At 37.2% G+C, this 27,093-nt stretch overlaps 1 protein-coding gene across 1 annotated transcript in view; it reads right to left on the bottom strand.

The window, feature by feature from the left end:
* PRIM2 (DNA primase subunit 2) overlaps positions 1–27,093 on the bottom strand; it is an 89,668-nt gene that overhangs the window by 47,438 nt on the left and 15,137 nt on the right. The window contains exons 5-6 of the mRNA XM_031504423.3: positions 20,176–20,271; positions 19,207–19,344 (exon numbers count right to left, since the gene is read on the bottom strand). Of these exons, the coding sequence (XP_031360283.1) occupies positions 19,207–19,344; positions 20,176–20,271 (234 nt within the window). The remainder of the gene's footprint in view (positions 1–19,206; positions 19,345–20,175; positions 20,272–27,093) is intronic.

The following is a 27,093-nucleotide window of genomic DNA, read 5'->3' as shown; positions in this document are numbered from 1 at the left end:
AGTCAAAATAGAAAAACACATGCAACAAAACATCCTTATCTTCCTTTATTCAAATTTTCTGTTCCTAATGCCTTCGAGAAGTGACAGAATTAACTGTGTATAGTCCAGGTGTGCTTGGAAGTGTCACTCAGAAGATAGGAATTTGACAACATTTGTCCAGCTCTAGCTTAGATGATACCAGTATACACTGGTAAAATGAGGAAAGCACAGATAAGCGGTGTAAGCTTGCCTGATATCTGCCTGGTTCTAATGGCTTAGGCATAGGCAGGACAAAAACAAGAAGAGTGGATAAAACTCATAAGAGCTTTGCATTCTTACCGTTGAGGCAAAATGCAAACCAGTGACAGCACCTCAGGTAACAACAGCAGGTGGGCTTTAGACATAGAGAATGTCAAAGAGACAACATCCCCAAGGAGGCCTCTGACAGCTTATGCCAAGTGCCTAAACTAGAATGCAGCAAATAAATAAAAAATAATAGCCCTGAACAGCAGGAGGTGACTCACCCATGAACACTGAACACTGCGAAAGGCTGACCCCAAGAGGGAACCACTATGCACCAGCCAAGACCTGACCCTTCCTGTGAGTGCCCTGCTCAGAGTCCATGTACTAACCACAGCTTGACAAGAGGAAATCTGTTTGATGTAACTCTCTTGACTTCAGAGAACGTGAGAGCTGGTCATAGAACCATTTGGTGGGTAGACCTTGGCTAAGCACCAAACTCCCACCCAGACATTCACATACTTAAAAGGAAAGTGGGAGGAAAATAGATCTGTAAGTCCATTACTCATCAATTGCCATTATGGGCAAAACAGACCCAACCTGGGGAAATGCTCATGTATTGACAATAAATATAGATTTGTGTGGTGGAAAACAAAGACAAAAAACCAAAATGCAACCTTGCTGTGACCCTCCTCTTCTCCCCAAGTTCAGATTCACTCCTGTATTCCCAATTCCATTACCCAGCCCTACCAAGTGGTATAGGGTGAAAGGAAAATGAAGAGAGTAAATCAAAACCAGCGTGTAGTGTTTTTAGTGTTTTAAGAGATTGCAATGTTCTTAACGTACACTCTAAAAGACATACTAAGCTGTCATGCTGATTTTTCAATTGCATTTTTTTGCTTTTAATTAGCCAATTATTTATATTTTACTATATTTTTCAATTATATAATCTATATATGAACAAAAAGTACAGAAAATTTACTACCAGTGGAGCAGTATTAAAGATGACCGGCTCTTCTGTAGTATCTATCAAGAAGTTGTTTTCTGCCAACTAAGGCCAAATACCTCTTATTTTCCGAAAGAGCCACTTCAGCTCTGTCTCTGACATCTATTGCCACTTCAGTTGTTCTTCACTGAATGTTATATCTATAAAGTACTCCAGATGAAGAAGGCAATGGACTATATAATTTTTGTTTGCCTGAGACAGTCTGAAACTTGGATAAAGACAAGGATCACAGTTTTCACCAAATTAGGCCCCTTTATCCACAGCACAAAGTGATATTGTATGGGAGCATTTGCCTTGCTCTTGAGCTGACCATTGCTAAAGCACTTTTCAACAGTGTGAAGCTACCACGGGCCAGATCAGTATTTTTCAATAATATTGCCACTATGGGAATACAAGTGGATAGTAAGACATGCCAACCTTGCACCAAACAAGCATCAAAGGGACCAAAAGAGACCAGAGAGATCAAAAGCAACATGCAAGGAAAATTACAGAATTCCATCAGGACTTCTGGGTAGAAACAGAACACAAGCTATACCAGGCTAAACAGTCAAGTCTAGATGCCACAAAATTTAAAATAAAAACCAAGAAAATCTCCATAAAACATCATTACTTAACCCAAATATTACATTTCAAATCCTAAAAATATCTCAAGTATTTCTCGAACCAAAACACAGCAAAGATGTTTAAAATAGCATGCTTCATTTTAGTATGTCACCAAATAAACAGAAACAAGATTCTGTCAATTCCCACATATGTTTTCAATAAAAATGCAACTATTTTTCATATAGTCCTAATGGTTAACCAAGTACACTTAAACACACCCACCAAAAAACCAACCAAACAAAACTCCCTCTACTCAAAACAAAAGAACTTTACACAACAGTCTATTATCCACAAAACCCGATAAACTTTAAGTTCACAGAATGAACTACGTTGGAATGGTTGGCTAAAATAGTCTGTTTGGATTTAATCTTCCTTATGTGTTCCTGAGAATTATTAAAGACTTAGTTCATCTAACAAAGACTGAGTAAATCCTCACCTTTTTTGAGAAAAGTACTTAGGATTGATGGGTAACGTGAAAAGGTAAAATAAGCCAACAAAAATATAAACCATTCTCACCATTCACCCTGGTTCATTAATGCGGCAAATCTTGCTTAAGGAATGACACATCCAAAACTTCAATATTCAAACATGAAGTGAATATGTCTTCTCCATAATGACTGACCACAGCAGTGACACCTATCTTGTACTTTAATTAACAGTGTAGTAAATTCAGTGACAATACTGATGTCTGTTTCATTTTCCTAAAATTACATATTATTTTGATTTGAGTTTTAAATAATAAAAATACTATACTTGTGTAAATATATACCTATAAATTAAAAACTCCGTTAGTCATTACAAAAATTTAAATGCACTGTTAGATATATCAATAAATAGCAACTAATTTTTTTTGTAAGAAAAATATAATTCATTAGGACTAGCTTGAGAAACTTAAAATACCTGTTTTAACTCATACAGTGTAGTTTTAAGGTTGGTTTAGAAGCACTTGATATACCAAAGATCTTTTACTTTATCTTGCAGATAAATAAAATCTTTCTAAAAAGAAGAGGAAGTAAATTTACCTGACACTGTCCTTCTCCTTTACAAGCTGGCAGTTTCATGTGTCCACGGTCAGCAAGAGGCATGAAAAAAATCTTTACAAGTGCTAAAAGTATCTTCAGCTATGTGTGGTTTTTTTAAACAGATGCCTGTTTCTTAACAGTTGTGGGGCCTACTAATTTAATGCTGCATAACCACATCATAAGAGCCGATTAAACTATATTTTTAATTAAACACAGTGCACAAGTGTATACAGCTATTATACACTATATACTATTATTCTGGATGAAACTCCACAAACAAGGCTTAAAATGGCAAATCCAGGAAAACACAGAAAAGAATTTTTACTGCGAAGGTATCACTAACAGGGTTATGGTTTATAAAGTCAGATCTCTACTACTCAGGAAGTACTATGCCTCTTATTAGTTTTATTATTTTGAGAAAGACCATTGCAAACTGCAGGAGGAAATGTTGTTACAGGAGGAAAACAGCAAAACTGAGCTATATAGGATTCGTTGCTTACAGGCAAATTATGTCAGAAAATGTGTCAAATATTTTTCAAAGCTATTTTATTGCTTTATCTTGCTGCAAGAGCAGACAACTGCAGAAGCATTCCAAATTGGAATTGGAGGCTTTTTCACTCAAGCCTCTATTTGTTCATTGGTTTACCAGCTGGAACACAGACAGTAACAGGGTTTCAGCTTGTTCCTGAAGTGTGAGACAACCTAAATTTATACTGCCATTTAAGTCAGGTAGACGTGAGCTGAAGTAGAAGCAAATCTGAACTATGTTTGCACTACATTTAAGTCCACATGCAGAAAAGCCATATTATGCAGAATGATTTTCAGAATGTACATGCCTCCACATGTGCTAAACACACACAGCTTTCACTAGAGATACCACTAGAGATAGGTATTCTTTTACCTAAGAATAAAATCACCATGTTATCATGGTACTCTACTGCTACTTTCATCTACTTCTCAGTCATACCTTGGCATAACACAGATATGCTGTAGAAGGTACTAGAGCCACATGTCACTAATCCTGTTACCTCTGCACTAAGCTGCACAGTTACCACCTAGCATAACCATTTTTAAGGCTGGGGCTCTACAAAGAATAAGTAACATGCTTTATTTATTTACTTTTATTGCAGCCTATAGTAGAATTGTGGTTTGCTTTTTTTAAGCTTGCTGAAGAATTGCATTTGTTACCAGGCACGGAACACACAACTCAACACAAGCTACATCTGAAAATGAAGAGAATTCAAGTAGAACACAAGTCTGGAGAAATAAGATTGTAGATGCTACGTTCTCTTCTTGAAAAGTTTTAGATATAACCTTGAGATATTAGCTAAAATCTGGAATATATATTTTCTACAAGGAACCTGACATGCAACTTCATAGCTGACAAGAATAAAAATCTGTGACAGAACCCCTGTGCCACTGTGGCTCCAGAGTACCAGGAAAAGGCTGTGCTCTTCTTACAATATTGAATGCAGGACAATGCTCTAAATATCCAGCTGGTAAAACAGTATCTACAGAGATGCAATACACAATATTTGCAAGAAAAAATCAAACACAGAGATCTTAAACTAGAATATTAAGGCTAGATGTGATGAATATAACCATATCAAGGCAAAAAAAACAACACTCTAAACTCAGGATGACTTTTACAGCCAGCTGTCCACTGATGATGATACATCTGCAGTATTTCAGGTTATAGAGGACTTGATGGAAATGCTCAAGCAATGACCTCAGAAAGCTGAAAAGACAGGCAAACAGGAACAGTTTTCGAAACAAATGAGTAGCAAGTTAATGAGCAACAGTTTTCTGCTTTTTTGGTAAATCCAGATAGCATGACTTTCCAGGGTCAACACCAGCTGGTAAAAAATATTCAAAGAGAAAGAACCACTCATCTTTTAAACATTACAAGAAGCTTTTAATATAGATTATTTAAAAAGGAACATATGTCCATTTAGTAAAAATACAACGACATCAGGAAGAAAATTAACTAAAACACTAGGGAAAGAAAATAAGAACAACGATTTGACCATAGAAATCAATGGTAAACAGTCTAAACAATAATAAACAAGAAAAATGTAACTGCTCATTTACGGTCAGGTATTTGGTTTAGTTGATGCTAAGTCTTATGGAATAGAGTCTACTGACTGCAAGATTAACCTGTATAGTCTTAACATCATGGACAAAACAAAATATTACCCAGGAGCCTGGAAGCTGTGCATGCACCAGATGTGACAGACGGAGCTAGAGATGCCAAACACGCAGCGGCTCCGCAACGCCGCCCCAGCGCCCGTCCGGCGCTCCCGCCGCGCCCTCCGCCGGCCGCGCCCGGAGCTGCAGCCGCAGCCCCGCCGCTCCCGCGGGGAAAGCGCCTGGCAGGTACTGCCTTAGCCACACCTGCAGGGAAACGCCTGGCAGGTACTGCCTTAGCCACACCTGCAGGGAAAACGCCTGGCAGGTACTGCCTAAGCCACACCTGCAGGGAAAACGCCTGGCAGGTACTGCCTTAGCCACACCTGCAGGGAAAACGCCTGGCAGGTACTGCCTTAGCCACACCTGCAGGAATACGCCTGGCAGGTACTGCCTAAGCCACACCTGCAGGGAAAACGCCTGGCAGGTACTGCCTTAGCCACACCTGCAGGAAAACGCCTGGCACACCTGCCTTAGCCACACCAGGCTCAGAGGAAGGCTCCCAGTCCTCACTGCATCACCCGTGTGCTGACCAGAACTAAACCTGCCACCGTCGCTCATAGAGTCAGCTCACAGAACACCAAACTGAGGAAGCTGCTCCAAACTCCACACTCAGCGGGTAAAATGTTCAGCTGGACCACATGATGTAAGTTGTGGAACTGCAGCAGCATGGATAGAAAATTCATACATAGAATTTGATTTTTAGTAATTTGCCTGAGCTTGCTTTTCTGAAAGTTTCCTTAAATTTGAGCCCAACACACAAAACAGTGCATTCACAGAGCTCATTTTAAAGAGCTGAATAAAGACTTCAGGAGGCAAAGAAATCTAAGTTGAAAAGTGATAGAATTATCCAAAAGTGTTTTCAAATTCCCATGCTTTGAATCCTGCAAATACAGGAAACTTTTGAGTCCAATTATGCAGACACTGAAATTTAATTGCTACAGTATTTCCATGTAATATTTAAAGTGCATAGTTTAATTATGTTTGCTAAGTTACAGGACATAGTAAACCAAAAAAAAAAAAAAGGAGTATTACATATTGACTTTCCAAATTTCCAAAAGTAAACAGAAATCAATTAGATCTTATGTATTTTAACTTCTAAGAGTAATGCCACAAATAGAGACAAATGCAAGTTTGAGAGCAATTCTAACATTTTTCACTCATCTTTACTGATAAATTTCAAGACATTTACACCTTATAAAGATTATTTAAGGAAGCAAAGAACTATCAAGTAATCAAAAAGGATTCAGCAGGAGATCTACCAAGAAATGTGCTCTAATGCCAAGTCTCTGAAACTTGACAGGATGTACCTGAGGGTACTGAGAGCTGAAGTTATGAATCCACTCTCCACCTTTACTGGAAGGCTACTCTAATCAGGAGAGGCTCCTGATGACTTAAAGGCAAGTCCTCCATCCATCTTCTGAGGGAGCAATAAGGATGAGTGGGAAACAAGGCAGTCTCACTCTAGACCCTGGGAAAGTCACAGAGCTTAGAATTCTTGAAATGCACTTTTAATATTTTTTTTTAACCAATATGGCTCCCTTCTGTCACAAAAACAAGTACATCTGCGAGTAAGGAACAGTAGATGTCATTTGCCTTGGCTTTGACAAGACTTTTGATACTGGATCCCTGTATTTAAGGTGCAATTTTATAGTCCAGGTTAAATTAGATGGCTGAAAAGCTGTTGGAAGGTTGGAGTGATGCTAACCAGCTCACTGCCCACCGTAAAATGCAAGCAGCTAAGGATTCTATTTACAGTAAACCTGAGTAAGCCAAGCCTGGGCTGTTCTACACTGCATGTGTTGCCTGGGCTTGTGTTGTGCCAACCATATTCCCTGGCTGCAGGAGAAATTCAGGTGACTAATTGTAATTGAAATTCACCAAGCACAACTGAGAAGTCCTGCACCTACAACAGAATGGTACAGGATGATGGCCAACTCACTGGAGCTCTTCCAGAAAAAAGCTGAAAATCTGGGAAGCAGGAGGTTCAACTTTGGCAGCACCAACACACAGAGAAAACCAAAAGGGTAGAATTTTACAAAACTTATCAACATCTTTCTTGTGCTGTGAGCCCCCGAACCAGACATAATATTCTAGATGTGGTCTATTAAGTGTAAAGGGGGAATTGGTTTCTCCCTACCTACCTGCTACACTTCTGTCAATACAGCCCAAGGTACTGTTGACCTTCTCTGCTGCCAGGGCACTTTGCTAGCATACATTGAAACTACTGTTTGCTTAGATGAACTACGCTCAATCCAAAATGTAACACTTGTACTAAAAGTTCAAGCAACAACATCACATAATCCCACTGTGGCTGCTTTTGCTATGCTATTTAAGTGGCTGAAGGAACACACATCAGTGACCAGGGAAAATCTTGGTGACTGTGACTTAGATTTCGATAGTCCTACCCAACATTCAGGAAAAAAAAGGCCTAAGGAGAAAAGCTGAAGAACTACTCCTGAGCTCAGAGTAATCACTTGTCAGATGAGAGTACGTTACCATTTACTATACACAGTATTACATTTTTGTGGTGAGCTACATATTTAAAATAAAAAATATTTTAAAAAAAGAAGCAACACAAAAACAAAAGCAGCTTCTCTTTCTGAGACATTCTCTTTAGCTTCTAGACACTGTCACAAAGACAAAGGATGTTACGAAAGAAAATAAAATTGTTTTCTTTTTTTCAAATATCTCATATCCTTATGCTCATAATAGTATTCATGCCTGGGGAAAAGTTATCCACCTGAAAGAAGTGCTCACAATGACCCTCACACAGCTTCTGCACAGATTTCCAGCAGTTCTGGCAGAGCACCCTGCACCGAGCAGGACAGGAGCTTTCATTCTCCTGTATTCCACATCTAGCAGAGCACAGGTTTATGCCCATGCCATGTATGATATATTCTCCCTTGCACCAATTGAATTCAAATATCCCAAATCCGTGCCTGAAAAATTTCTAATCTCTTAAGAGCTAAGTACTCAGTTGTGGACTTCATAAGAATTACTCTTGTCTTGGAGCCATTATAAATTCCCAAAGTCACAGATCTAAGCATGGTGCTGGTTTTAAAAACATGTAGCTTGGAAATTTTTTTTTATTATTGCCTCTCGAATTATTAGTTCAGTAATCTCTGTTCTTACTCCAGGCTCTAACAGCAATTATCCTGTAACATAAGAAAAATACATAGATTAATATGTGTCTAATAGTCTTCCACTAGAATGGGCACTAATGATGAAAACCAGGGATTATACCCCAGCCTAAATTTTGACAAAAGCACATCATCAGATGATCCACCACACTCCCCTCTTCATTCCTCCTGAAATAACTTAAGATCAAAAGTCCAACGGGATTTACTACTTAAAACTGGTTGGTCTAAAATTGGCTGGTTGTACTATGAGTGATAAAAGCACTGACAGGGAAGAAAGAAAAGGTAACTACAGGCATCAAGATGCCTGCTCTCCAAAGCCTTTTGTTTCTTAGACAGGAACATCAGAGAACCAAATTTAAATGCAGATTCACCCCAAGATTTTCATTTGTTCAGTAGCAACAATAAGGGGAAAGAATTTCAGTAAAGTTTAGAATCCCATTTTGAAAAAATAGTATAATTTGCTTTTGAAATCACACTTATTAAAGTATCTAACATAGCAAAATGTATTGTGTGAGACAGATAAGAAGCTGATTTTAAATTTAAATATATGCTAAATTAATTCATAGCACTTTTTTCATTTACATCCTCCTATTACATTTCTTTTATTTACTTGCCTATGCAATATGAGCTATCATGAACTTTTATTGAAAAACAAGTATTTACTTTCTGTCAACAAGGGGTGCCACATGCCTAGCATTCTACAATACTGCCTGGGAGACTCAACTCTTCCTAAAATTACTTTAAAAGCCTGTCATCTGGAGTAAGAAGTGATTAATAGTTTTATTCATTCACTCTGACAACTGGTGGCAGTCTACTCACTTTGAAAAAAAGTAATTCTACATTTCCACCATCCCCAAAGAAAATTCTCCTGATTTACACTTCAGTTTTAAAGGGGGGGGTGGGCGGGGGAAGGGGGAATGTGTTGGGATTTTCATTTTTTAAAATTTTATTTCCACCATCTATAAATCAAAAGGATGGAGTAAAAGAAACATAAATAATGTTTGGGATTAAGAAATCAAGTAACAGGACACCCTTTACCTCACTTTGCCATCGTAGCTACAAAAAATCCAGGGAAAATGCATTGGTTTTTCTCTTACTTAAAGCTCTAAGCGGTACATCCAAATTTAATCAATTTTTTTCCATGTGTACATACATAAGAAAGGCTGCAGTCACTAATGAACCAGGTCATTTTGCTTAACTTGCAACAGATGGTAATAAAAAGACCTTTGCTTTCTGATATTTGTTCAAGAATACAGATTATTTAAATTAAACATCAATCCTTACAAACAGAGAAACACTAGTATTTACATAAAAAGGCAGTATTGTTTACATAAATACAGAAAAAAAACTACAGCCAAAAAGATCTTTCACAAGCTACATGTAAATTGAAACTGCGGATCTTCATTGGTCTATTTTTCCCTGCTACTTCACCTTATTTTCTGCCTTTCTACAACTCAGGACACTGGACAGCTAATTCAGTGTCCCTGCAAAAATCTATAAAGCACATGCAAAATTTTACAAAATTTCACATAGAACTGGAGACTTCCAAATACATCATCACCTTCCAAAATCCATTTTTATAACAAAATATCTATATTTTAGTACTTTTCTGTCTCTTCCCTCACACAGGTATCATCAGACCAATGAGATGACAGAAAACATTTATGTATGTTGACACTACCAAACGTACATAACTCATGTAGGACCTGTGGAATAATCCAAGAGGAAATCCAATCAAAAGAAAGGCCAAGTCAATGATTACCCTACTTTAAAACATTCCTGCAGTCAAAACATTCAGGGCTACAGCAGTACACTCCTGAGGCAGGTCGGTCAATGGCCACTAGAAGGAAAGTGATGATCCAGTAGGAGCTTGGCAGCAGAGCACAGGCAGTGCAGAGGCACCTGATGCTTTCCTGGAGACAAGTCACTGTCCAAGTAGAGACCTGCTTCTTTTCAAGCCAGAGGTGCAAAATGAAGGCACAGCTGGGAAGGGACAGGGGCAGGATTCCAATGCTACTACAGCCAAGCTAAACTACTCCAGCTCATATTTGCAGCCTAATTAAATCATGTTTGTCAGAGTGTTGGTTGGTAGGACGGTCGGGACAGACGGAGATGAGAGATCTCTGAAGTCAGCTCTTGGAACACACAGTTTATTACAAAGGGTGTGGGTGCAGGGGCCCTGCCTAGAGCTGTCAGCTGCAGCTCAGAGCAGGCCTGAAAGAGCAAGAGGGAGAGAGGCAAGAGCAAGAGAGGGCAAGAGTAAGAGAGGGCAAGAGTAAGAGAGCCAAGTTCCAGTTACAATACAATAAATTTCCTTCTGTGCTGAATATTCTAATTTTCACTAACCAGTCAAATAATATACAAATCCTATAGCATTTACATACAGCCTATAAGAATCATGACACTACCATACTGTGTTACATTTTAAACCCTAAAAACTATTCTTTGGACCCCTTCTGCCAAGCCAATAGGGTCTGCTCTGACCCTTGCACCTGTCTGCAAGCAGAGAGTATTGTTTCATCAAAAGGGGATTACCTTCAGCCAGCAATACCATTGTTTTCCAGTTGTTCAGTAACTAAGGCTTGGTACCTCAAAGCTTGATTTCATTTCAATCTCACTTATAGTTTCTATATTCTCAAAATCTTTTACCAGGCAATCATATTTATAAGGCTTTCTTGTTTCATCTTCCCCAACAATGTTGCTAATATTTCAGGAATATTTTCTGTTATAAAAATTCTGTTCTAACATACAGCCTCTGAAACATACCCTACTTCCCTATTATTCAGAAAAGGTTATTCTGAAAAATAATCTTCATTTACAAGAACTACAAAAAAGTCTCTATAGCATAGGTATGCAGATTAGCAATTAATTGAAGAAGCAATACATTAACATATGAAATATCCTTTGGGAAACTGCAGTAAAATGGAAAGTTATACAATGAGGCCACCCAGAAATTAGCTACTGCAACACTGACAGTGATAAGCATTTCTAAAAATATTCACTTAATCTATATTTGAAGTCTGAAAATAAATATTCAGTAAGTTCAAAAAGCATATTGCTACTTGTTTCTTAAAAGAATTCAAAACACTCGAGCTGTGTAATCAGTAAAATTAGTGGAGCTTTTTAAAATTAGTTTACAGCAGAATTTCTTTGAAACACATCTTGGCAAAGGCATTGCTGAGATAAAACTTGTGCATACTTTAGTCTGCCACTCATTGCTTTAAGGAGTGCTCCAACCTCTAAAAAGATTCTCTAAGTTAATCTGCCAAGACCTGAGATGAGTACCAGGTGTTCAATTTATTTCAAGTCTGATTTTTATCTACTGACAGTCATTTCCAATTTTTCCTTCTGACTGAAAAAAGGATTTAAAATTTAGCCCTTCCCCAAAGGTCAGCCAATCTTTATCATTAGTAGGAATGGCAACAAACATGCTAATGTCACATGTGCAATGTACATTCCATAGCTTAGGACATCATAACACTTTACTAAGGAGAACAGCCATTCTCCATATTTTATTGCAAAATGTGTGAAAAAGACTCACATAATTGGAGAAGCAGTCATCACAATTTTTAGTGATTGAACCCATTTCTTTTTGCTTGCTCCATAAACTTGCTAAGTCAGAGTACAGTGGAGGAAATTAACTCCAGATAGATACAGACTTTTGTTTACTCACCAACTGCATATGCTATTACAGTTCCTTCTCACTGACTAAAGTGCATAATTTGCAAATTATTGTTACCAGTATATTAATAAATTACATTTAATAGGTGCCAAATTAACTGACGAGTTTTCAGGTTATCACATCTCTCACACAACAAAGAAAAAATTGCATTTGCAACCAATATATTCAATTCCATTTTTTTTCTGAAATTTGGGGAACAACTTACTTAGGCAAGCCTTCCACATGCTTCAAGTACTGCAAATCTTGTTTTGTTAGCTTGACTATTATGAAAAATCAATGTGGATTTGAAGATTGAAGCATTTTCATACAAATCAGACTAGACAGGACTATGTAGAGACCACAGCAAATGTTTATGTTGCAAATTTTGTACTTAACAAATTCTTACACTTGGTATAAAAGATGCAAGAAGACAAGAGAATAAAATATAAAGAAAAAATATTGAATACAGTCAAATTTCATTTAGCCTTCCAACATTATTTATAATTACTTTATGCTAGCAATCTATGTGGTCTCTAGAAGGAACATATGTACTTCAATTAGTAGAGGAGATAAAACACTGAAGGATGTATTTTAGAAAATAGCAATGGGACAACGGCCAAAAAAAAAGCCACAAAGCAAAGTCCAGTAACAAGTCCACACACAAGCTTCAGTCTTCTCTTCACACACACTCTCTCTAAATAATTTCCCTGAATATCACTTCTCCCACTCAAAGTATCACCATTTTATTCAGTTGACCTGTGCCTTAAACAATGACCTTGTGATACTCAGAAACCAAGACCAGCTGCTTCTCTGCAAAATTCTCACTGCAAACTTTCCCTGAGAGATTCAGAGGACAAAGTTGCTGTAATCACGTTTTACCTTACACTGCCTAAGTTATTACCTTACTAACCTTGTATGTGCATATTATAAAAACCATCCATTTATGTTACAGTGAATTACTTCAAGTTAACACTGGGAACACAACACCTGAAATGAATTTCAAGTGACAAGACCATCATCAATCATACTTTCTCAACATTAATGCCACCACATAAAGCCTTCTGCTCTACTGCTTAAAAATAGAGGCATTTTAGGAAGAAAATGTTTCACAGATGGTGCTATCTATACTGATACTTTTCTGAATTAGGAGGTTCTTTGTAACTATAGCATAAGTCAACCAAAATACCATATTGGTTTGACTAATATTTCATTTTAAAGGACAAATCATTACAAATATTAGTGATGCAACTTATTTGATTCCCATTTCTAACTGTTTAAAAGATTACATGCCAAATCAGGAAAGGAATCAAGAAAAAATATACAAAATTAGACAACACCAGTAAGATCTTCCTTTTGCAGTGAGCCCCTAAAACCCAACAATTTTATTTGTAGACATTTTTTCAGATTACACAAGATAATAATTCAAACTAAAAAAGTGCTGGTATTAAATTAGGAAGAAAAACGCTCTATCAAGATTGTATGTATTAATATTGGAACTAATTTCTTATGGCACCAATTAGTGCTATTTCTAGGTTATATTTTGATTTGCAAACAGTAAGATGTTATATTATGTTCTGACAAAGAGTTTTCACAAAAGCAACTTTTTTGCAGTAATTCAGAGACCAGCAGAATTATTACTTCAATAGCTAGGCAAAAAAAGGGGCAGTATTTAAAAACAATATAATAAGTCTATGGCTCAGTTATGCTAAGATAGATAATTATAAGTCTTTGTAAAATAAAACTCTTCAACACACCATAAAAGCACTCACACAGCAGGAATATTTACACATTCTCAAGCATCAGCTTATAGCTTTAAAATATACTGCTCAAAAACCACAAAAACTTTAAAACAAAGCATTTTCTGAATGTAATGTTCATGAAGGTAAAATGACAAAGATTCAATCTATTTGATTCAAACACTACTGGAGGCATCCCAGAGTCGGGTTTTTCAGTATCTAGGATTCCCACATTTTGAATTTATCAGGAAGCTCTTTGAAAGAAAGAGCCCAGGAAACACAGGAGCTAACGTGGCTGTGTGAGCTGAAACCAGCATGCTGAGCCTCCTTTCCTCCAGTATCCAACCTCAGCAGAACTACAAGTCTCACAACAAAATATTAGAAGACCAGCCACAGATAACTCACACCAACCTAAGGCCAAATTCCCACACAGATGCTGATAAAGACAGGGGACATTGATAAACAATTACCACTGCAAGTGAAACAGACCCAACGTGAGGGAAATGAATGTAATTTACTGTCAATTAGACTTAGGTAGTGAGGAGCAGAGACAAATGAGGCTTGCAAAGCCTCTGCTTTCCTCTCTCATCAGTTGCACTGTGCCCCTTCCCCCAGGATTCCCACACCTCCCCCAGGGCAGCAGGGGCAGCTGTGACTGGTCCAGAACAGATCCTCTCCACACCTCCTGCCTGCTCAGGATCCCCCCTGCTCTGGATCAGTTTTCTCCCATGGGATGCAGTCCTTCAGGAAAACAAAAATGCTTAAATATGGGCTCTTCACAAGCTATGGTTCCTTCAGGACTCTCCACCTGCTTCAGTGTGGGTTTCTCCTTCCATCCTGTGTCCATCTGTCAGCTGCTTCTTCCATCCTCTCCGTCTTTTGTCTCACTTCAGATTTCTCTGGAGCAATCCTTTTGTGCAGTACTGAGACCAGTATAGCTCTGATATAGGTCTGTGATTAGTGTCTGAGCCATGACACTAAGCTGAATCTTCTGAATTTTTTTAATACTTCCCTCAAATATGAGATGCATAATTTTGTATGTTAGTGTAAATGCAGTGAAACCCTCATGAATAAAACATTAAGCAAACTTCTATGAATTTAAATTGTGTTACATTATAAAACAATTGTTGTGCTAACATTACTGCTCACATGTTACAGAAAATGTTTAAGCTTTCTACAGTTTAATCATCATTAATGGCACAAGGAAATTATTTACTATCAAATGAGTCAGAGAATACATATGGCCTTTGCAGTATTGATTTTGCGCATAAAATTAACATCTTCAGTTGTACTTGGAACTGCCAAGAAGGCTTGACTAATATCAACTCCTCTTATTAAAAAGCCTCAAGAAATAGCCACAGTTGGGATGTCAAACTTGTTTTTAAATGATGAAAGAGAACATCTGAATGCTTCATGGACTTGACTAGTAAGTGATTAAAGTGTAACTGACTGAACTGAATTTCTGCCAGTGTCAACACAAAACTTTTTTTTAAAGTCAGTGCTATGAATTATTTACTGTTCTTTCAAAGCTCAGTGTCAACACATCAATTCACTCTCATTCTATTCCTCCCTTACAACCCCAATTAGAATCGCTCTAATATATAGGATGGTGACATACATCTGCAGTGTAGTGAGCAATGTAACAAGGCTAGGCAACCATCCAAATTATTCAATGCTTAGGAGACCTAGGAAGAGCATTTTTAGCACAAGCACACTCCCATAAGGTGTACAATTTCAGAGTACCTTGGAAAAGGCAGGACAGGTCATCATAATATCATTCCTGCCTAGGCATAACTCCTTCCAAAAACCTGCACATGTGACTACTTAGAGTAGCACCAAATAAGCTCCACAAAGCAAAACATGGATCAAATACAAATAATCAATAATACTGCACAAACAACCCATACTGGAAAACTGTGGTGCTGTAACATTGAAAAATTGTGCCTCTGAGAGCTGTAAGAAAGTACATGCTTGAAAAACCATCTCCCCAATATCTATAACCAGGGTATTTTGTCAAAACCAGAAGTATTGCCTAGTCACAGAACTGCAGAATCAACTACGCTACAAAAGACCTGTGAGATGATCAAGTCTAACCTATAACCAAACACCACTTCATCAAACAGACCATGGCACCAAGTGCCATGTTCAATCTTTCCTTAAACACCTCCAAGGACAGTGACTCCACAGTCTCCCTGTGTAGCCCACTCCAATACCTAATCACCCCTCCAGTGAAGAAATTCCTTCTACTATCCAACCTGAACCTCCCCTGGCGCAGCTTGAGGCTGTCTTCTTGTCCTGTCTCAAATCACCTGGAAGCAGAGGTCAACCTTGCTACAACCTCCTTTCAGGCAGGTGTAGGTAACAATAAGGTCTCCCTTGAGCTTCTGTTTCTTCAGGTTAAACAACCCCAGCTCCCTCAGCCACCCCTCATGAGACTTGTGCTGCAGACCCTTCACAGGCTCTGTTGCCCTTGTCTGGACACACCTCAATGTCCTTCTTGAACTGAGAGGCCCAAAACTGGACACAGGATTTGAGGTGTGGCCTCAGCAGTGCTGAGTACAGGGGGACAATCCCTGCCCTGGTCCTGCTGGCCACACTATTGCTGGTTCAGGCCAGGATGCACTGGCCTTCAGGGCCACCTGGGCACACACTGGATCATGTTCAGCCAGCTGTCAACCAGGACCCCCAGGGCTTTTCTGCAGGGCAGCTTTCCAGCCACTCTGCCCTCAGCCTGTGGCACTGCCTGGGGCTGTTGTGACCCAAGTGCAGGATCTAGCACATGGCTTTGTTGAACATCATACCATTCATCGCCCATCTATCCAGCCTGCCCAGATCCAGATCTGGAGAGCCTTCATAGGAAGGTGTGATTCCAGCAGATGACACTCCAAAACAACTTGATGCCATTCATTAATTTACAAAGAGAATACTTCATCCCTTCATCTAGGGCATCAGTAAAGATGTTAAACAGGACTGGATCCAATACTGAGCCCTGGGAACACCACTAGTGACCAGACACCAACTGAATGTGGCTCCATTCACCACCACAGCTGAGACCCAGCCATCCAGTTAGTTTTAAGCCAGTGATATCAAAATATTTAACAAAAAATACAATTTTTAACCTAATTTTACAAACCCCTTCTTTAGAAATAGAATAAACCTAATTCAGATTATCACACCATTACAGTCTTAAATTCTCAAATTATAATACAAGGATTGTCCACTAGAAAATGCTGAGAGCAAAGTGCAAACACCCAGAAGCTGCAAAACAATTAAAACATACTCCCAAAAGAACATAAAAGTAATGCTTACCAAAGTGGCAATGTTATCAGATATATTCATTAAGAGACAAATAACAAAACAGGTGATGATGTTCAAGACTTTATTACTTCTTAATTAAGTTTGGCCGTGTTGCACAACTTCTGTGCAAAGTCATGAAGACCTCTGTATCATCAGAGCGCCTGAAATGAACACATTTCTCTTGGCCGATTTCTCTTTTGCAGCAGACACAAAAAAAACATCCATGTCCTATAAAAGCACAGCTAAACCAGCTGTACTTGCAGAACTTGGGCCTAGATCAAACAGTATTTCAACAACTACTTTTCACAAACAATACTTGAATTGTGCTATTGTGTCATAACTTCTGCCTTTTCACTCCAGATATGGCTGAGGACAATTGTTAAGATTATCCTCTGGATTTATATATACACAATCCTTTCTTTAAAAGTGTATTTTTACAGTTTCACTGAAACATAATTGATGTTTATAGCTTTGTTCCACTGAAAACTACGCAAAGTAACCAGCTACCAAGTACCTCACTTCAATTAAGCCCCTCATGCAACAGAGTTAACATTAGACTGATCTCTGTAAAACATGCTGGAACTTTAGCCTTCATTTCCAAAGACTCAATAATCCCTAGCATCTCTTAGCAGTGCACTGCACTGGTTAAAAGTAGCTGAAACAGTTTCCTAAATACAGCTTCTCAAACTAATTTAGTAATCAAAACCCCCCCAAGTTCAATTCAAAACTTTGGAATAGGACAGAAATCATTAATCTTTTATCCTTTACCTCAAAAACATGGTGAACTTTAATAAACAAACCTTATCTATTAAAAGACTAATGTGAACCCAAAGCACCACAATAACTTCAAATACAACAATTCTGTAGAAGGTAGTTTTCCTAGGTCATGAGTGTCCAAATTTCTAAACCATGACTACAAAGTATCACGTAAAGAAGTACTTCTTTCCTAAAAAGCAGTTATTGGCTTTAAGAAGGCAATCCAGGTGAAATGAATAACATGGATATGAGATAGTGTGAGATAGTGTGTGTGTTTGCAGATTTCTCTTCAAACTAAGTCAGGGCCTACTCATTGCAGCTCTTACTGTTTTTCAGACTTCTCAGCGATTCACACAAGACATAAATTTAGGATGTTCACAAAGCTTCTCAAAAGTATTTTGAAGAGATGCAGATAATGTGCATAATTAGCCACATTTCTGTGGAATACATTCATTCTTTTTAAATCCCACAGAAGTGTTATCAGCTTTCAACAAAAACATTATGCATCAACTCAAATATAGGCATCTCTACTTGCAGTTCTCTTAAAGAGTTCCAAGGAAAATGTTCATATAAGACTATCACAATTTTCACTGTACATTAAGTAATTTCACAGACTCCAGTTACATTCAAAACAAGACTGCAGTATGCTAATTTCCTAATTTGATAAAGGAATGCATTTTTGCTTCCCACTGTTTGTTTACTAAATGTTCGTGGTCAGCCTTGGCATTAATGTAACATAACAATACAAGGTTTTGAAAACATTTTTGAAAAGCAATCCTATCTGCCTTCATGTTATTCAATGCTGCATTTTCTAGGACTAAAATTTTGTGTATTAGGCATGATCACCCATTTTTAAACCTTGTGAAGAGTCTCAGAGATATTGTAAAAGAAACAATTCCTGAGCTGATCAAATTACTAACAGAAGGACATTCACATACAGTGTTTACCACAGATGTCCTAACTAGATATGATAACTCAAATGTTTGTACAACAAAAACTTTACCATTGCCTGACATACTCTGGCTTATCCTCATTTGAGTTCATAGAATATTCAAGGTTAGAATGGACCCACAAGGACCTTCAAGCCCAACCCTTAAGTTCATGACCTGTTCAGAGACTGAATGATGACTAATGACCTTGGCATTATTAGCACCATGCTCTAACCAAGTGAGCTAATCTCAGTTCTTACCAACTTAACATAGAGTAAAAATCCACAGCTATTTCACTTGCTCCAACAAAAAACTGTTGCAAAATGTTGTAGGAGCAAAGATAGATACCAGTAAAAAAACAGTTGTGTGCATAGGGCTGACATGTTGAATGAAAGGGCACGTTACTATCTCTGTGCAAAACAATTGCTAAAATCCTCTAGCACAAATTTCTTTAGAATACACATTATATGCTAAATTAATGGACACTCGGCTCACAACCAATGTTTTTCAGTGCTACTAGTACTTGTAGTAAGGTTTCTGGTATTCTCCAGATGGAAGCATATACATTTTAAACCCAAAAAGGCTGTTGTCCAGGAGTGTCACCAAACAATACAAGAGTTGTGAAAATCAGACTTCATCTGACTTACCGCCAGTGCTTTAGACAATTTTGTTCTATAGTGATTCAAAACAATCACATCAATCTCCTTAAATGGCACATAGGCAAAACCATCTTTAATAAATACTTTTCTGGCTCTAAATAAATCCACAGCATCGGCAAGTCCAACCTGAGAAGGAAGAAAAACCCACATTGTGGAATAGGAAAATAACACAGTAGCAGTAATGTTTACAGCCCTAAGATTCAAGATGGACCAGTAAAGCTTTAGGTAATTTTCTGTCTTTTAGTATTGTCTCCAGACAAAATTCAAAGACTGTGAAATTAAATCTTGATTTAGGAATAGCTAATCATTATTTTGCTTACAGAAAGTCATGTACCTCGGCAAAATAAAGTACTTCAAAGTTTGTGTCTACAAGTATTGATCCAATTACATAGCTTTGCATCACTTACTGGTTTGATACTTGAAAATGGATTTCTGTTTCAAACGTCTAGGAATATTTGATTCATGTAAGCCACATACAAAAGGTTCTGCTAGCTGATCTGGAACCCAGCCAGCTTCACTCCAAAGAATCGGTGGGTCACATTAGGAATTTTTTCCTCTCCCCTTGCTCTCTTGCAAAACAAATTTCTCACTAATACAATCAGACCAGCCCTAATTTCAGCAATAGATGTTGGACAATGTCTCCATCCTGAACAATCTGATAGCCAGGTAAATTAAGTCATTTGTCTGGGAAACATTAAAACTTAAGATCATTTTTGTGGCAAAAGTAGGAGATGGCAGAAGACAGAAGGACAGAAGACATTAGTAGTAGTTTGAAGCTTGCTTCATTTTCCCAGTCACTCCCTCCACTCTGGTACTCACATCAAGTAGAGGAACTCTCATTAGTCTTAAAGATACTTGGATTTACTGTGACTATCAGGTAAACTTAAAATTAGTAACTTTGCATTTAACTGAGAGGGAATGAATGCAGATCTGTGGGACTCAGCAATTTTTACTTACCTTATAGAACATTTGTTCTTTTACTTTAGACATATTGAAGCCAGGAGTTGACACACTCAGCTCATTAGCCAATTCATTTTTCAGGTCTTCACCAATCTAAAATTAAGAATTTGTTTTAAAACTGTTAGAATACTTTAGGATAAGGCTTTTTTATTTTATTAGCATGAGCTAAAGTATTTCTTAACCTGTAATATTATCAGTTTAGTTGAAAAAAGAAAGAGCTACATATACAGTAAGTGATCATTAATAATTAATTAAGCAGAAACCAGCAAAACACTAGTCGTCAATAGTGTTAAGCAACCTTCCCTCTGAAGTAGAAGGGCAGATTTTAAACTACAATAATTTTAAGCATTAACAAGAACTGCAAAACACACTTTTTAGAAGTCAGCTTCTCTAAAATAAAACTCATGACAATCTTCGCTTCTCTAGATATGCATTAAAACAAAGCAAGATGAATAAATGGCAATTAGTAAAGACTTACCTTCATCACATATTAACAAAAAGAACAGTTTCAGCTTATTTTTAAATACAGATAAAACAAAACTATATCTAATTGTATATATAACTATATTCAGGAATTTAACTTCCCTTTTTCTAAGGAGTGAGAACAATGGTATCTTTACTGTCCTCTGGGTGTTAGTGCTTTTGCAGTTCTTGAAACAAGTAAGTAAAGTAGCAATGTTCTAATTAAACAACATATTTTAAAATCACAATATTACATTTCATAACAAAAAAATCTTATGTAGTGCATATACATAGATATACATCATACAATCATAGAATATACAGAGCCGGAAGGGACCCATCAGGATCATAAAGTTCACTTCCTGCTCCCAAGACTAACCCCAAGTGCCCAAGAGCATTGTCCAAACACCTCCTGAACTCTCAGGTTTGGTGCTGTGACCACTGCCCTGGGGAGCTGTTCCAGTGCCCAGCAACTCTGGGTGAAGAACCTCTTTCTAATACCCAACCTCCTGTTACAGTTTCAGGCCATTCCCTTGGGTGCTGTCACTGACCACCAGAGAAAAGATCAGTGTCTGCCCCTCCTCTTCCCTTCATGAGGAAGTTGCAAACTGCAATGAGGTCTCCTCTCAGTCTCCTCCAGGCTGAACAGACCAAGTGACTCAGCCACTCCTCATACGGCTTCACCTCCAGACCTTCCACCATCCTCCTCACCCTCCTTCGGACACTCTAATAACTTTATATTTTTCTTATATTGTGGCACCCAAATCCACACACATTTTGCATAACATGCTTTTGATGAAGTATAATGGGAGTAGTCCCTGACTGAAAGGATTTTAAATGTTAAGGAAGGCAGAGTACCTTCCAAAAGCGTGGATGGACGCAAGTGTCACCAAAGCATAACACATTGTGTGACACTGCTTTCCACGAACTGGATGTGTGCTCCAAAACCTACAGTGAGCCATACAAGGCTGCAGTCAAGGTAGTTTTTAGAAACTAGTCAGGAACCAAGCCCATGCCATCACATACAATAAATGTGCAGAGTCCAAATGCAAGATGAAGTCACCCAATGTCTTTCCCTGGGAAGGGATGTACTTAAGCAATTTTATTCTCTGAATGAGGCAGAATATCTAATTTATTGACCAACACTGATACATAGTTTAATGGGCATTTCACCAAAACTTCTTTCTTTCTCAACTGAAAAACCCAAGAAAACCCACTTCTCTTGGAAGTCATGGGAAGGACCATTTAATTTCAAACTTGAAGGAGTAGCCGAGTGAAAATTAGTGATATGATATATGCGTATGAAATAGCCAAGGCAGCTATGTTGAAAAGGCTTCTGGTTAGTTACCCTGTCTACATCTCGATGTAATCTGTAGTACTCTCTCAGGAAAACCAGCTTTAAAAAATAATAATAAAGATGCCAGCAAGGCAGAAGAATGTAGCTTTGAAGAAAGAGGAAATACACAACAGCATTATATTTCTGAATGTAAAAATGTAAAGCTCAGCAGCCTGTAAAGAAAGCATTCTTTAACAAAATAACTGTATCAAAACAATTAAATTTGTTTCTGTAAATGAATCAAGAAAATACTTTCTATAAAATACTCTCATTAACAATCTCATTCTTTTTAAGACTTTGAAAAATTCCTGCTTTTCATGACATACTGAAACTATATACAAATTTCACACAGTGGTACCAAAACTCCAGATGATCTATTTCTTGTCTAAATAAGTATAAATCTAAGTCACTGCATCAGCCTGCAAGCCTGCCTTTCAGTTACCAGAGACCTAAGTTTTCATTTTAACTCCAAAATAGTGGCTTCCATTTTCAGATGTAACAGTTTTATGCATTCTTAGTAGAAATCCCTTAGGAGAGCCTGTCCACCATGCCATTCTAAACCCTCAATAACTGTGTAAATACGCTGACCAAATAAAAACAGTACAACACACTGTATAGCAATGGTGGTTACAATTCCACCACTTCTTCTAGCATATCTTACTAAAAATAACTCCATCAAACAAACTAAGCCAAGGACAGAGCAGAGTGTTTTTCCCAGAGAGCTATTAAAGGAGTCCAGAAACTTTTACAGACAAGAAATATTGAGGGGAGAAGAGGGAAAGGCAAAGGTTCCTTCTTTATTTGTTCTTCCAAAACAAATCAGCTTAATTTCATCAACAAAACCATTTTTTCCAGTATTACACTTAATTTCAAGGGGGATTTACTCCAAACTTCACAAGCTGTCTTCATCCTTCTTAATTAGTAATTTGACCATATCAATTTTGTACAGATGTAGTGACAATCATTTTAGATTTTCTTGCACTTCACTAGCAAATAATTTAACGTTGTTGGGGTAAAAGTGATCCTGGTGAACCCTAACATAAATTAGGTTAATGGGCCATTACTAGAGATTTAGGTAAGACAGTGTGACCAAAAATACAGTTTTATCAGAAATGTTATTTTTCAAACTAACACAAATAGTATTGCAAACCATTGTTTATTATATACATAAATTATATACATAAAGCTGTTAAATAATTTATTTCTTACAAGCTCAAGTATCTTACAGGTTAGGCAAACATACAGGAGCCTCACATACACTTTGCTCCTTGCCTTTTCATCAAATTCACATTGCCTTCATGTTTTCAACTAATAGAAAGAAAGAGGAAGAAGAAACAAGGATAATCCTAGGCCCCCACCTAAAGCTGGAAAATTACTCCAGAATACATTCAAAAATAACACTAGCTTCCCTAAAGACTGGAACATGAAAAAATAAACCTTCCACTGGCATTAATGATTTCACCATTTTCACATCAAATTGGCTGAAGTTGCAATGCAAAGGAATACACTACTCATAGTCTAAAGTCTCAAGCTTTCAGTTAGGCCATGCCTGTATTGCTGCATCCAGAGCATCATGAACACATGTCCCAATTTTTCTTGGTTCACAGAAGCTAGAAAAGCTTCTTTTTTACTGTTGTTTTTGGGGTTTTTAATAATTTAAGTAAGAGTACTACAGTTGGTATATTTAATAATTTCATCCTAAAATAGCACCTGCAAATACACAGTCCAGTAAGCATTTAAAAATTAAATACAATTAAATACAGCTTTTAGGATTCTAACTGAGATTGGAAAGATAAACAGGCTGCTTAACTTCTGACAGAACTTGGTGATCTTCACCAGGTAAAACATTGTTGCTCAAAATATTAAAAAAAAACCCTAGTCTTCTGAGTGTCTCACCAGTCATCTGACCCTCTACACGGCACTGATTAAACTCACCTCACAGAAAAGAATTCACTAGTTTTGCCTTATTCATTTGTAGTCAGTTTAGTAAGCTGCTTATCACTATGTCAGACTTTGCTTTGCACAAGCAAATAACACCAGGAAAAGGATCTTCCCTTTTCAGTGACATGGGTCAGGTAGCATAGCTTCAAACAATTAATTGTAAATTCCTGAGACTTAGGAAAAATAAAGATAGAAAAAGAGAGGAAGGAAAAGAAGCAAGCACTCAGGACAAGTTCTATTATTTTTAGTTTTCTTGCCTTCTACATGCAGTTTATTCATTGACTTTTAATCACAGAAGTGTCCTGGAAACACAAAGACGCATAAATTTAGATTAAAATATAAATAATTTAATACGCAGGGCTTGGTTAAACAAACACAGTCAGTGAGGTAGTCCAAAAACTTAAAAATAAATTGATATCACTATTCTGTTTTAATGAAGAGAAAGATGCATGCACACATTATACTGCTATATATGTGTCCAACTACTTAGTTGTACTGTTTCTGCAAGTAAGGAACAAGAACTCCATGCACAAAGTCCTTTCCTTTTTCAGGACTGAGCTTCAGGTATTTATGTGCACATGCCACTGGTGTCCTTAGAAAATGAACTTCTAAAATTTGCTTTGAGTCAAGAGAGCAGCTGGTACTCAAGTGGGTACCAAAAACAAGTTATGCCAATCTATACTTTGCTGAATTGCAACTCTAGGCATGAAGCAGAAAAAATAATAATTTCTTAATCAATCTTCTCCATTGCCACACATCACACTACAAACTAAGCTAGCGCTAGAATACCAAAGTATTAACCTAGATACCATTAAATTTGAGAATATAAAGTAATCAGCAAGTTAATGAATTGTTTGATTAGCAAAGGACACCATTCCCAGCTCTCCTACCAATTAAAAGGAGCCTTAAAGAAAACATTCTAGAGGCTTATAAATCTGTCATTCACAAACCTGATGATTATCAATTTCATTTTGGCCAAGCACAAATTAATTAAGAAGAAAATTTTATCTTTGAAAATACTACAACTTTATATCTTAGCTGAAGTTCAGCTTCCTGGCATACCTAAAAATACAAAGGGCAGCACTTGGAATTATCTGTTCTTATCCATCAAGTGAAACATTGTTTGGACCTTTTTTTTTTAGAGTCAAGAGTAGGCACAGAAAGAACATTTTATGATCTGCCCCACTATGCAGCTAATTCATGGTTACAATAATCACAGCAAAAAAACTCAGTTATACAAGTTCAGCCTCATACATTCCTGACAAACATTTCTCTATATCCATTTAAAGGAAAGCTCAACCAAACAATTACTACAGAATTACCTAGAAACACTACCACATACAAGCTAGAGTCGCACATGACGGAAGAGCTAACAGAAAAATAAGAGCTTCCAGTAAATATATCAACAAATTTTCTTTCATTTACAAATCAGGATAGTAACATCAGAAGCAATTTTAAAGAAACTTGATAACAAATGTTTCTCTAGATTCAATCACAGGATTAGCCAGGAAGACTGTCTTAAAGTTGGCAGACCATCTTCTGAAGCTTATCCCAAACAGCTTGTCAAAAACAGCAGTTAGTAAATTCTACTTGCAGAGTAATTATATCCTGCAGAAATCATCCTGTCAGCTTTTATGCTGCTGTATTAAGGAACAATATAAACATTTCCAAAGCTACTGCATTCACTGCTATGTAAAAAATAAATTCATTTTTCAAACATTTTGAACTTTAACCACTACAAAGGAACTTAACACCTTGATTATTAAAAAAAAAAAATCTTGCACAACATATTGGTATCATTTTTAAAAATAAAGTATTAATTTCTCAGTTTTTTTCTTTTCTCATTCCCTGAAAGAATCTCTCAAATATTTACAGAGAAAAGAGGAGACACTTGATGACACCTTTCTGCTTGTCTATATCAAGTTTCTTCCAAGAATCCAACAATACTAACTGTTAAAAACTGAAAATCTGTAAGGATGAGGTTAGGATTTGCTATTTTTTCACCTTTTCTAAGCCTTTAGATAAATGGCAGTCAAGTATGACCTGGTCAACTACTGAGTGCTAGAACACATTATCACACAAGTAGTGTGGTTCCCCTTCCCACTTCTTCTACCTTAAGCTGAGGAGCCTAGTGTACATGATCCTATTTTCCACTACATTTTTGGCACAGCTGTCATTTCAATTTTACTTTAGAAATCCAGAGTTACAGCAGAACATCTGCCTCAGGATTCAGACTGTATTCCAAATGTTGTCTAGCTGCTTTCAACTAAATTAAGAGAAAGAATGTTTTTATTTATCACAATCTTTACTGCAGCCTTTTCTGCAACTTTTATTTCAAAGGAGTTAGGGAATGTACTTCAGAAAGAACATACATAGTAGTGAGTACAGAAGGATTCAGTCTTAGAGTGGACTGTAAAGTTCCTGCTTAACTCAAATGATGAATTACACAAAGCCATTTAGTAAGAATCATAGTGCCCCAGTGCTCTAAAGGGGCTTAAGTAACTGCACATTTTGTAGAGTAGTTTGACTTTACTTCCACAAGTCAATTTTAAGCAATAAGGAAGATCTTCTAAGGGTCCATTTAGATTTCTGCAGATAATCAGCATCTGCTTCTAATCAAACTGAGATGATTGCCAAATTAAAATTTTAATTAGCATTTTGCATCATTTCCAAACTGTTGTTCATTAAGTTTATGAAGGTGAAAAAGGACATCCCCAGTAGCTATATATTCTTTAATCACATCTATTACTCAATTCTACAATTTCATAGAATATCACCAACACCATATGTGCAAATAAATGCATGCAACTAGAATTACTGCAGCAAAATGCACCAGCTTTCTCCATAACTAGTAACAAAATAATGCTTACAGCTCAAGGATCCATTAGAGAAAAGTAAATAAAGAGCCCCCCATACATGATGTCAGTGCACCAAAAAACCAAGAAAAAAAAAAATCAAGCTTTATTTTAAAGGTTTGTAAGAAAATATTAAGCTTATTTTAAGCTTAAATATTTGAATCAAACCTCATCCTATCTACCCATTCCTCAAAATGTTAGCTCACTAGAATAGCCAGGCTGTTGAGCAATTAACCCAATTACTTTTAGATGAGAATAACTCACTACGTTTATTAAAGCACTAATAGTAAATGTTTCACTGTCTTATTTAACAAACTCCAG

This window comes from Lonchura striata, chromosome 3, assembly GCF_050655825.1.
Source record: "Lonchura striata isolate lonStrDom1 chromosome 3, ASM5065582v1, whole genome shotgun sequence".
In the NCBI taxonomy this organism is placed as follows: Eukaryota; Metazoa; Chordata; class Aves; order Passeriformes; family Estrildidae; genus Lonchura; species Lonchura striata.
The sequence above is the reverse complement of the archived record's forward strand: the minus strand, read 5'-3'. Positions and strand labels throughout refer to the sequence as shown.